The sequence below is a fragment of the Miscanthus floridulus genome, chromosome 3 (assembly GCF_019320115.1).
Source record: "Miscanthus floridulus cultivar M001 chromosome 3, ASM1932011v1, whole genome shotgun sequence".
NCBI classification, from domain to species: Eukaryota; Viridiplantae; Streptophyta; class Magnoliopsida; order Poales; family Poaceae; genus Miscanthus; species Miscanthus floridulus.
In genome coordinates, this window is record NC_089582.1 from 51701648 (window position 1) to 51714512 (window position 12865).

The 12865-nt window shown below is 42.3% G+C and overlaps 1 protein-coding gene and 2 pseudogenes across 2 annotated transcripts; all 3 read left to right on the forward strand.

Moving 5' to 3' along the window:
- Positions 1-3048: 3048 nt before the first annotated feature.
- LOC136545716 (uncharacterized) lies at positions 3049-5220 on the forward strand (annotated as a pseudogene).
- Positions 5221-5419: 199 nt separating this feature from the next.
- On the forward strand, positions 5420-6660 carry LOC136543736 (uncharacterized; annotated as a pseudogene).
- Positions 6661-7134: 474 nt separating this feature from the next.
- On the forward strand, positions 7135-12115 carry LOC136545717 (adenylate kinase isoenzyme 6 homolog). 2 transcript variants are annotated; one of them, XM_066537705.1, is made up of 4 exons: positions 7135-7550; positions 11448-11593; positions 11674-11898; positions 11942-12115. In XM_066537705.1, exons 1-3 carry the CDS (start codon positions 7341-7343, stop codon positions 11855-11857), a joined length of 540 nt encoding a protein of 179 aa, XP_066393802.1. In that variant the 5' UTR covers positions 7135-7340; the 3' UTR covers positions 11858-11898; positions 11942-12115. The 2 variants fall into 2 exon arrangements, with proteins under 2 accessions (XP_066393802.1, XP_066393801.1); XM_066537704.1 differs by having other exon boundaries at positions 7137-7550; positions 11674-12115.
- Positions 12116-12865: the final 750 nt, after the last annotated feature.

Genomic DNA, 12865 nt, shown 5'->3' on the forward strand with positions numbered 1-12865 from the left:
ATAACAGTCTGAGCGAAGTTTGCAAGCTGGAAGAATAAATAAGGCCCACTAAAGAAAAGCCCACTTAATAATAAAATCAATACCTGGGATTGGGAAGATTAGCGCCCGTAATCCCATCCTCAAGCTCACGTCCCCGACACCCCTATACACCGAAGCGCCGTTGCGGCCGTGCTCCGGGAACCCTAGCGCCACTCGAGCCCGGCGCCCCGGCGGAGTCGGCCCACCTTCCACCGTCCGCCTAGGTGCTGACGCACACTCGCCCAGCGCGGGCAGCGCCTAGGCCCCTAGCCTCGGCCGCCCGCTCGCAGGCCCCCGGTGCCTGGTCTGCAACGGAACGACGGCACATCAGCATGGCGGCGTGCTGGTTCCCTACCTACCTACCCCGAAGGCGAGGTTGCGAGGACGGGCGGCGATGGTTCCACACGGCGGCGAGAACTGGCTGCTGTGGCTACGCATGGAGGCGAGGATTGGTGGCGGCGTGACGCACGGAGGCAACGATCGATGGCTGGTGCGCACGGAGGCTTCAAGGCGAAGCCCGCGCTCATCAGCGCTCGCCACCCCTCGTCGGTGCTTTTCCGATTCTTTTCCCCAATTATTTTTTACATCTCTCATATGTGTAGGTACTTGTTAATTGTTGTTATTATGTAGTTGCTTATTCAATATTTGTATGTCATGGTTTCAATTTTTTCAATGTTGGTCACGGCCGAAATTACGACCAAATTTAATTTAATAAATTGATTTTATAGTCCTTAGATTTCATGGGGGTAGGGGGATGATATGAGGTTTGATCCTTTCACTTTCTGAAAGGTGGAGGTGTAAACTTTCCTCTAGCCTAGATACTGACTTATTTATTTTTGTTGACATAAATCCTATTTAACATGTGAACATGGTATTTTTAAACCAAAATCTATAATTTTGGTTACCTCAAAAACACCATATTTTGTGAATTCTGGCTGAAATTTCACCATAAGTTTGAACCCTGAGACATGCACAATTGGGTTAAGGGCAGTTTTGCCAAGGCCCATTCGCCTGTAGCTAACATCATGTTCCTAGTGCCTCTGCTGCTGTATTATGCGCTAACATTGTACAATTACATGGAACCATTTTTAACTCATCAAGTATAATAATAACGTGGTGAACATGTACTAAACATTAGACAAAATGATGTTATGTGAACTACGCTGATCCAACATGGTTGAAGCCATGAATCTTGTTTGTCTTGAGGTGGAGTTGCCTTGTCAGTTTAGGCTCTCCAGATCAGAGCCATAGCCATCCGATCCCAAAGTCAGCAGAATAAAAAACAAACTTGGTAAATAGACACCAGCAGTCACACCAACACACACGTGCGGAGATGGCGCTTGTCAAGATCAAAGTCATGTGTTACTTACATATCGTTACAACCATAATCACATGCTAATTAAGTCATCGTGCGATACCACAACATAGATCTATCATGTGGTTCTTGGCATGCAACATGTTCTTAGGCCGTTAGCTGTGCTTGATAAAATTTACTAGACCTATGTAGGTGTTCCTATGGCTTCCTCAGGTATGAACTACACCTAGGACATATGCAAATGTTGGGAAATGTTGGGAGGAGTGTGTGCGATGGAGCAAGGGATGGCACACGTTTATATACGCATGCGAAGCTAAAGGAGTAGTGAGCGTATCCGCTATTGTTAGGTGCAACAACCTCATTTATGAATATGGAAGTACAAATGTCCATTGGCACGTCCTCGAAGTGCCCACTTGTTTGTTTTTTGTCCATGGTAAGAAATTCCCACTTGTTTTTATCTGTAGTAAGTAGTGCCCACTTGTTTTTCGTCTGTTGATGGTAAAGGCCATGTTCGCTTGAGATTATCGGTCAGAATCAGCTCTATTTTTCAGTCATGAAAATATTATTTTTCTCTCACAATAAATCAGTCCTACAAATCAGCCGCAGCAGGGCCAAAATCTTGTATTCAATGGGCAGATGCATTGGATGTGTCCACCTACTTCTGATTTACTACCAATGAGTGACATGAATGATCGCACTCAGCAAGTGCATGCATGCTTGTCCGATTTTTGTGCTTTATTGAATGTGTCAGCTTGCTTCACCTACCCATAACCGTGGTTGAATGTAGGGATGGATGCCAGTTGTGAGGTAAGGTTGTAGAATTTTTATCTAACGCACCAACTAAAATGGAACATTACGTGGACACCTTGGGTGGCCGCATAGGCGCCGCGGCCTCATATCTCTAATTATCAGTTCCGATGTCTTGAGAATGAGTTGGCACCTCAGTGACTTCTTTGAACTCAGAACTTGTTGGCATGTCAACAGGATCCGTTTGCAACTGCTTGGGTTCCCCTAGATGGTTGCAATCATCACCGCCTCCATCGTCTGCTAGTGCAGCTAACCAAACACCCACAGTTGCATTCCCCTGTGCAAACTAAATGGTTATGCATATAACCAATCAAGAGCATAGTACTATACAGCTCCCTATTCAGTTGAACCAAACAACATCAAAATTGCATTGGCTAATCCAGGATTGGGTATGCTGCATAGGATATATATGCTACGCAAGTTAATACAAGTAACCAATCAGGCCATACTGTTTCCAAGAGTTACTTGTAGAAAATGAAATGAAACAAAATAAGACCCACAAAGCACGGTTTTAGTTTACAGTTTTATAGACATACATATTAATTATTACATGATGTTACGAATGCTCCTAGTGAAGTTTTTTTTTTCTAAAATGTTGGTAACTATGTGCTAGGGTTTCATCTAGATAAAACTCATCTCGCTCTCTTCTCATGATTCTCGAGCCAGGTCATTAGTTTTCTTACGCGTCACTTTATTAAATGTAAATGAAATTATAGGCCGGTCTCACTGGAGTTTCGTATCCTAGTTTGCAAGACTCTCTTGGATTGAAAACAGTGTAAACAGTTTTATTATCATGAAATTAATTTTATACCCTGAAACTTTTATCATCTCTCTTTATTTTTACTTTTTTTTTAGCAACCTCTTTTCATTTTTACTATATGCTATGTCAGCTTATTCAGGGACTTGTCGCTGCCCAATAACCTCAGGTACCCCTCTTTTAGTATTTGGCCCATGAATCATATGTTAGCCCATGAAAGGAAAAAGTCCTTTTTACCTCCCTGAACTATTGGGCGGGTTCGTTTTTCCTCCCTCAACTCCAAAACCGGGCATTTAGACTCCCTGAACTGTTAAAACCGGACACGAAACCTCCCTGTACCGCTTGTCAGGCCATTGAGGGCGGTCAAAATGTGCCCGTGACCACCTGTAACCCTAGCTGGGATTCTTTTTCTTTTCCCTCGGAGGCGGGCGGCTGGTGGGTGGTGCGCACGTGCCATTGCAGTAGGCGGATCTGGTGGGTGTCCAGAGGATTCAGAAGGCCTTTGCTGCCACAAAGCGCACCAGGTTTGTGGAATCGCACTCCTAATGAGTCAATTAGGCATAGAATAATTGTTTTGCTTTTTGGAGATCCATTGTTTATTAGGCATAGGAGACGAGAGCTACCAGTTTTTTTGGGTGCTCTTTACTTGCATCTATATTAGTGGATTAATGAAGGGGCACAGTGCCAGAGGCTCCCACATGAGTGGGGTCTAGGGAAGGGAAAAACCGAGGCAAGCCTTTCCCCCGCAAAATATACGGAGAGACTGCTTCGAACCCATGACCTGGTGACTCAGTGAGACAGCTCTCACCACTGCACCAGGCCTGCCCTTCAGTGGGATTAATGAAGGCGTATTATTTTTTAATGTATGTAGGCCATGGATGTGTCGGACTCACTGGCTGTGAGGTTCCATTTTGGTGGAGAGTTTTTCAAAGATGGCAAGATACTGCATTATTTTCAGGGGAAGGCTGCAATGTCTTATATTGATCGAGACAAGATTTCTCTGCCAGAGGTTGTGGGACGCTTGCATGATCATTACAATGTACATGATGGAGTTTTATTGCATTGGTTATTTCTTGGTAAAGAGCTACATGATGGTTTGCGTGTACTGGTGGATGACAAAGTTTGCCAGTTCATGTCTGACTCCATTATGGACAGCGGAGTTGCAAATATATATGTTGAAGAGCCATCTGTTATTCCAGTGTCTGATGATGAGGGGAAGGGTACATACAAGAAGAAAGGCAAAGCAATTCAGGAAGAAGATTCAAGCTTAGGCTATGACAGTGATTTCATAGGAGATACATGCTCATCTGGAGATGATGAAGAAGCCGCTGAGATTCTAAAGAAATTCAAAGAATTGAAGAAGTTGAAGAAAGGAGAACATGCTACACTAGATGATATCATTCTTGCAGAGAACAGATCACAGCTAACAGAATATTTAGCCATTGAAAGGGAAGAAGATGGAACATCATATGAGGAAATTGATGATGAAGAGTCAGTTGAAGAGGTTGGTACTGATGGGGAACTAAGAAGGAAGCCAAGTCATTATAGGAGGTTCAATGCACAGTTTTCAGTTCCTATATTTGAAATAGGGATGAAGTTCAGTGGCAAGAAGGAGTTCAAGGAAGCTATCATAAAATATTGTCTAGCTAACAGAAAGGTAATAAGGTTCATAAAAGATGAACCAACAAGGGTAAGGGCTAAATGTGACTGGCAGCATTGTCCTTGGGTTTGTTTGTGTTCTAAGAATTCAAGAACAGATAGCTGGCAGATTGCTACATTCATTGATCAGCATACTTGTCCTCCTAGAATGGACAACAAGCATGTCACTGCCAGGAGGATAGCTGAGAAGTACGAGAAGTTTATCATGGCAAACCCAACATGGAATATCACGAGGATGAAGAGTACTATCCAAGAAGAAATGTTTGCAGATGTAAGCATATCCAAGGTGAAGAAAGCAAAAGCTATGGTGATTCAGAAGGCCTTTGCTGCGACAAAGGGACAATATGAAAGGCTTTATGACTATCAACTGGAATTATTAAGGAGCAATCCTGGGGGCACGGTTGTAATTAACAAGGAGGATGATGTGGAGCCACCAATTTTTTAGAAGGATGTACATATGCCTTAATGCTTGCAAGGAGGGATTCATGGTAGGGTGTAGGAAAGTTGTTGGATTAGATGGTTGTTTTTTTAAAGGAGCACTGAGTGGGGAACTTCTTTGTGCTATTGGAAGAGATGCAAATAATCAGATGTATCCCATTGCCTGGGCTGTGGTAGACAAGGAAAATAATGTCAATTGGGACTGATTCTGTGACTTGCTGTGCAGAGACATTCAAGTTGGTGATGGAAGGGACTGGGTATTCATTTCAGACCAGCAAAAAGGTATTCTCAATGCTGTTGAGAAATGGGCACCAGAGGCGGAGCACAGGAACTGTGCAAGACATATTTATGCCAATTGGAAAAAAGAGTTCAGTGACAAAGAATGACAGAAAAAATTCTGGGCATGTACCAAGGCTCCCTGCATTATGCTTTTCAACCATGCAAGAGCCAGGCTAGCAGAAGACACTAGAGAAGGAGCTCAGGCAATCATGAAAACACACCCACAACACTGGAGCAGGGCCTGGTTCAGGTTAGGAAGCAACTGTGATTCAGTTGATAATAATATGTGCGAGTCATTTAATAAGTGGATAGTAGAAGCTAGATTTTTTCCAATCATTACTATGCTTGAGGCAATCAGAAGGAAGGTCATGATTAGGATTCAAGAGCAAGGGACCAAAGCAGATAGGTGGATGGGTGCCATATGCCCACATATCATGAGAAAGCTAAACACTTACATTACAATGGCTGGCTACTGTCATGCTATTAGTAATGGAGCAGACAAGTTTGAAGTGAAACATTTTGACAATACGTTCACAGTTGACTTACAACAAAAGACATGCTCTTGTAGGTATTGGCAGCTAGCTGGTTTACCATGTTGTCATGCAATATCCAGCATATACTAGAAAACCAATGTTTTGGATGACTATATTGCAGATTGTTTCAGAGTAGAACACTTCAAAAATACTTATGCTCATTGTCTTGAACCTCTGGAAGGGATTGAAGGTTGGCCCATATCTGACAGGCCAAAGTTGAGGGCACCGGGTTATATTAAAATGCCTGGGCGACCTAAGAAAGAGAGGACGAGAGAACCAACTGAGAAGCCCAAAGCAACAAAAATGTCTAGGGTAGGCACTGTGATTAGGTGCGGAAAATGTAAAGGCACTGGACACAATGCTTCCACTTGTGGAAGGAGGACTGACTCTGCTCAATCAGGTGGTGCACAGTCTGCCCAATCAGGTCCTGCTCATTCTAATCAACCTGTTGTCCCTCGTGCATCTCAAAATACAAATGTCTCAATGCGTGTGCCATCTACCCAGCAAGATAGTAATGCAAGGAAAAGAAAGAGTTACACAGCCTTGACTCACAGATCCGAAAGTTCAGATGGAACGACTACAATTAGGCAACAGGTAATACACTTGCTAGTAATGTTTGATAAGTTTACACACCAATTGTCAATATGTTCACATGTGCACATTTTCTATCTTTGTAGCCCCACAGAAGTTCTCTAGGTCTGGTTCACACTAGAGTGAAGGCAAAGGTGGAGACTAGAGCTACTGCTCAAGCATCTGCTCAGGAACCAGCAAAGAAACACCATGCTCAAGGACCAGCAAAGAAACGCAATGTGCCAATGCTTCTCCTTCCACATTGGGACTCGGCCAAGCTGTGATTTTTATTTGAGTACCAGACTATGTGTCATTATGCTTTATTTGATGTACTAGACTTAATGTCCTTTAGCTATCTGCAAACACTTTGGATTTTATCTTGCCTTCGACCAAATTACTTTAGCAAAAATCAGAATCCATAAGAGTACGAAATACCAAATCTCACTCACCCAGCAAGCGACGAGCTCGAGCTCGGTCCCGGTGCCTGCGGCCCGCGCTCAGCTCCGCCACCGCGTGCGCCTGCGCTCAGCTTTGCCGCGCTCAGCTCCGCTCGCCGACCGCCGCCGCACGACACAGGAATGAAGCGAGGAAGGAGAAAACTCAAATGACGAACACCGGATGCGGTCACGGGCAAAACCATGGTGGTTTCGTGTACAGAGAGGTTTCGTGTCCGGTTTTAACAGTTCAGGGAGTCTAAATGCCCGGTTTTAGAGCCGAGGAAGGAAAAGTGACCCCGCCCAATAGTTCAGCGAGGTAAAAAAGACCGGGAAATATCAGCCACAACAAGGCCGACTAGGTCACGCACTCAAGCGTAAACGCGCCGTCTGCCCGAACTGCCGAAGCAATTCGCCAGCGCCACCAGCCGCCCATCCGCGCCCGCGCCGGAGCCTGGCACCCGTGCCTTCGTCCGGCCAGGGCTCCAGGCTACAGAGGGACCTCAAACCTAGAACCCTCTTCCCCCGCGATGGCCGCAGGGAGCGGTGGCGGCTCGCGGCGCGCGCGTCCGAACGTGCTAGTTACGGGGACGCCGGGGACGGGGAAGACGACGACGTGCTCCCTACTTGCCGACGCCGCAGGCCTCCGCCACGTCAACATCGGCGACCTCGTTCGCGAGAAGAGCCTCCACGACGGCTGGGATGACGACCTCGAGTGCCATGTCATCAACGAGGACCTGGTAAGTCCCTCACCTCCGCCCGACTGCGCTCCGCTCCGCTCCTTTCTTCGGATATTCCTGTGTTCGTCATATCGTGTTAATCTGGACCGTAATTTCAGCATTTGCCCTGTAGATTAAATAAAAAGCTAAAATACCAGGATTCTAATTCGTGAAACCTGAATTTTGAGTTTATTTTGGGGTTGAAGTGCCCCCATGTTTAGTTTTTATAAGATTTAGTGGATTTCTTTTTTGTGGTATGTAATGTCATCAGCCGCACTGCAGGGTAGGGTTAGCTTTACATCTTTCGCTAGATGCTGTTAAGGAAACATGTCCTCTGGATGGTCAGTTGATCGTTATAGAACCCTTAGGCGGATGTAGTCGGATTTGCATCAATCCAGATGTGTTGGTGTGTATTTGAGTGGAAGTTGAACTAAATTCCACCCCAATCCACACCAACACATGTGGATTGAGGTGAATCTGACAACATCCAAACAAGGCCTTAGAGAATACGTCGGTTGGAGACATGTTCTATATGCTCCTGCAACAAACATATTTCCATGTTGAATTGAATTGATTGATGCCTATACCATGGACTAATAGGTCCCACTTTCGCATCTCATATGTCCCATACGTCAACCTGGTGGCGTCTCCTACAACATTGAACAAGTGATCACGGCTTGTTGAAGGCTTCTTTAATGACATTGAGTCTACACGTGCTCTAAGTCGCCAGTCAGGCATGGATGCACTGCAAGCCAGCACATATGGCGGAGATAATTATCTTAAGAATTACAATGATTAGATCTTGTTTGTTATTTTCTTTTGGTCTGAGCTTAACTGATAAGTTAGTTTCTTGATTCTGACACAATAGAATTAAGAAAGCAGCCAATCGCTCATTATTGTTCAGCTAGCTTGATTGAATTAGAGGTCTGTCAATCAAAGCGCTCATCTACCGCTGAAGTCTCTTCTGCAATTTTCCAGCAAACACCTACATTCAGGCACCATAAACCCACAGTCCATCAGGAACAATACTGAGGCATGTTTCGCTTTTTAACTTGTTATATAAATTGGTAAATTGATATGGCATTGCAATAGTTGCATGGTGTGGACATTTCCTTTTGCAATTGTTCTTGTATAGTTATTATTATTCTGCTTGCCCTTTCAACAGTGTCAATGATAGCCTGTAGCGGAATTGGAATTGTGCCTTTTGCCGTCTCCAACAATTGAATCATACAATACTTCTTGCATCCTACCAATAGTGTTAAACCTGTATTGCTTACTCTGTTTTTTTTTTCTATTAAGCTGGCCTAAACCTCAATATCTGTTCATAAAGCGCTTCAGTTGTTTTCTGAGAATACAATTCGTCCTGTAGCACGCTTGACTTTTTTATATATTCATATGTGATAACAAGATAATATATTGAGGGAATGGGAAAGGATCATGCTTCAGAAAAGTGTGAGATAAGAGTATAGTATCTATAAAAGATCCCCAAACTGTTCACTTAGTATGCTGTCTGTTCCAAAGAATTGTGACGTTCGGATGCTGGAGTGCCTATTGTTCTTTGAGTTAGCAGAAGAAATCTTAATTACTGTAGTTAATGTTAACTTGAAACTTTGTAAGGACATTTGCCTATTTGGGGCACATACAAAAGCATGCACATACCATTTTGGCAATTGCAGCAAATATAAACATACATTGGAAAACATATGATATATAGCTTAAGCAGTAAATGATACATCACAAACTAGCAATCTGGACACACTGATACTGCCAACTGATATATTTTTGGCTTTCACAATTTAAACTTTGACTTTTACTTTTTAAGCTGTATGTGTATTTTAATTCTTATATATTATATACGGATGAATATATAAAAATGATATTTTGATTTTATTTAGCCTCATGTGTCAATGGTTTTGTCTCAAGGGTTGAATAGTGCAAGTCAAAGTGATAGTTACTACCTATTGTATAGGATTGACTAATGAACTTACAGCAAGTGATCCTGTTTGTCAATGATGATTGTTGTAGACCTGGGATGTCTGTCCATGGCTCTACTGATGCTGGTATTCGAGAAGAAGACACAAACCACTAGTGCAACATCCACACAGAATCACTCCATTCTCGTTGTTGATGGTTCTCTTCTACTGGATTAAACTTTTCTTACTTGAAACTAGCATGGGTCTGCTTTGTGGACCTACATCCTAGCTCTAAAACAATGATCACCTGGAACAGAGTTATCTATAAAAGTTCTTTGGATAATTCTGTCTGTATGTAGTTGCAATCTGAACCCAGTCTTATTACTGTCTATTGTATAGGATTGACTAATGAACTTAAAGCAGATGGTCCTGTTTATCGATGATTATTGCTGTAGACCTGGGATGTCTGTCTATGGGTCAACTGATGCTGGTATTCGAGAAGATGCGGTCCACTAGTGCAACATTCACATGGAATCACTCCATTCTCGTGTGGATGATGCTCTTCTACTGGACTAAACTTTTCTTCCTTGAGATTAGCGTAGGTCTGCTTTGTGGACCTACATCCTAGCTCTACTACAATGATCACCTGGGACTGGAGCTATCTGTGGCGAGTTCATTGGATAATGCCATCTGTAGGTAGTTAAAATCCAAATCCAGTCATGTTGACAGTTAGTATGAATGTATGGTTCAGGTACCTCTGTTGAAAATTCTAATAACCATACACATTTTACCAGACTTACATTTCAAAATTATTACTAGTACTAGTGCATGTTTGAATAGTGCCAATGTGATATTTATGTATTGGATTAAGTAATGACTTTGCAACAAAGTTATATTCTTGAATGATCACGGTTTTAGATGTCTGTCCACAGCTTGTTTCATGGCATGTTGAGGAAGAAAACACAATCGATAAGTGCAGCATTCCACTCAAAACTTTCCGTCTTGAGACTTTACGGAGATTTGAGAAATCAGTTGTAACTTAGTTGGGTGATCAACAATTCCTTTCTCTGTCTAGGAGTAACTGTAATCATAGCCAGCAATTGTTAGTTCTAACCATTCACCATACTAACGCACTCTTAGTAGAACATACTGGGTTCATTTAAAAAAATTTTAAAAAAAAGTGTTGCGATGGTGAAAGTTACAGATGATAGTTATTTATGGGATTAACAAGTAAATTTACAACAAATTGATATCTTTGATGATGGTGGTTGTAGACCTGGGATGTCTATCCATGGATCCACTAATGCCAGTGTTGGGAATAAGATATTTTCTCAGGTGCTGATATGTTGGGCTAGCTTTCTTCCTTAAGAATAGCACTGGTTTTTGCTTTGTGGATTGTGGATCTAAATCCTAGCTCTAGAACAGCCATCATCACAGACTACAGTGATTTGTGTTCTTTTGATAATATAGTTATTTATGGAATTAGCTGGATAGTCTTTGTGATGTACAGTTACTCCCTTTCTACGGTAGATGATGTGACTGATTGTTTGCAGTGCTACAAAAGAAGCAGCTTGTATAATGATTTTCGATAGACCTAGTTGCGAAGGATGAAAACGGTTGGAAAGCGGTTGGTACAGGATTTTCCCACTTTTATCGAATAACTAATAAAAATATAAAAAATGGTTGTGCTGAAATCACAAAATGATAATTTTTATGTTTTGATAAAATGGAAATGGTATCATAATATGGATTTTCCATAGTTGGGATGTCTTATAGTTACCCTAACCCTATGCCCCTCTTGGTAAAGCAGATCCATGGATATTTGTGCTGTTGGCTTTGATTAACGTTGTTTCCTCATTATGTTGACTTCCTAGATCCTTTTATATTGAAGTTTGAACAAGCAAAACTTCTTGGTGCCTATAGAACTCCTGTGTTTACATTTGGCCATTTGGGATTCTGCTGTTGGATAGAAATTTGATCAATGTTTGCTATATTTTTGTTGCAGGTCTGCGATGAGCTTGAGGACATGATGGAAGAAGGCGGTATACTAGTAGATTACCACGGATGTGATTTCTTTCCAGAACGTTGGTTTGACCTTGTAGTTGTGCTCCAGACTGACAACTCAATTCTGCATGATCGCCTGACCAGCAGGTAATCCAAGTTGAATTCGACTTAAGTGCCTTTTAGTCACCTCATCCTTCATCCTTATATTTGTGACTAAACTTGTTCAGAGGTTATACGGGTTCCAAGCTCACGAACAACATAGAGTGCGAAATCTTCCAAGTGCTCCTCGAGGAGGCGAGGGAGAGCTACAGAGAGGACATCGTGATGCCATTGCGAAGTGACAACGTGGAGGATATTAGTAGGAACGTGGGTGCATTGACAGACTGGATAAACAATTGGAGACCTAGTTGACCTGTTAAACTATAGGATGCCGCTGTCTAGGGGCATCGCTGTCTCTCCCAGAAAAGAAATGTCATCTTATGCTTTGTGTATCGCTCTCTCCCAGAAAAGAAATGTCATCTTATGCTTTGTGTATTGATCTGGATTGTGAGTGGACGAGGTGCCATTTTTCTAATGTACTGGGTGTTTTGGTTGAAGAAACGAAGTAGTTCTTCGTCGTCTTACTCTTTCCTTTTAAATGGAGTGCATTAAATCAAATCATTACCACAACATTACTTGAAGTTAATATTTGCTACAGACATAAGGAATGCGATGATGCCACAAAAAATCATGAGACGGTGTCATGATGTACCGAGGACATTCTTAAAGAACAGCACGCACACAGGAAACAACAAAAGAATGGAGAAGAGCTCACCTGAAGGGTAAGAAGATAACAGAGAGAAGGGAGTATAATAAGGTGAACGGGCGGAGATTGAGGGTGCGTGATCACCCTTTAGTAAAACCCTTCTTAATAATTACTGTATAGATATACGGAACATGTGACTCTTTAGTAAAGCCCTTCTTAGTAATTACTATAGACATAAGGAATATGATACGAGAAAAATTCATGGAGTCTCGATGTACCTACATAAGGTGGTTTCTTAAAACCAAGGTTTTAAATAGCGGGCTATCGAAAATAGCGCCAACTTTTTTCCAGAAGAAGCTATAGCGACGCTACAGCACATAGCGTTTTTATAAAAAACATGAAAAACATCGGTAATTGATGCAAAAAATTTGGCAAATATGAAATTCGATGAACACAAATATGTTTCTAAAGTTGCACACAAGTCTAGTTAACACTACCAATGTTTACAACATGGTTCATAAAACTCTAGTGCTTAATTATCTAAAATACCATATTAGTAGCAAATAATAAGTAGGAAATAACTAATTAAATTGTCACTGATCTGAAATAGTGCCGCTATTTAAACGCTAAAGCTATGCATCTTAGCGGCGCTATAGCGCGCTATAGTGGTCAAA

Coding starts and splice junctions, on each gene's coding strand:
- LOC136545717 (XM_066537705.1), top strand. CDS start 7,341: ATGGCCGCAGGGAGCGGTGGCGGCTCGCGGCGCGCGCGTCCGAACGTG. Junction 7,551..11,447: donor ATGTCATCAACGAGGACCTG/GTAAGTCCCTCA, acceptor TTTTTGTTGCAG/GTCTGCGATGAGCTTGAGGA. Junction 11,594..11,673: donor CATGATCGCCTGACCAGCAG/GTAATCCAAGTT, acceptor AAACTTGTTCAG/AGGTTATACGGGTTCCAAGC.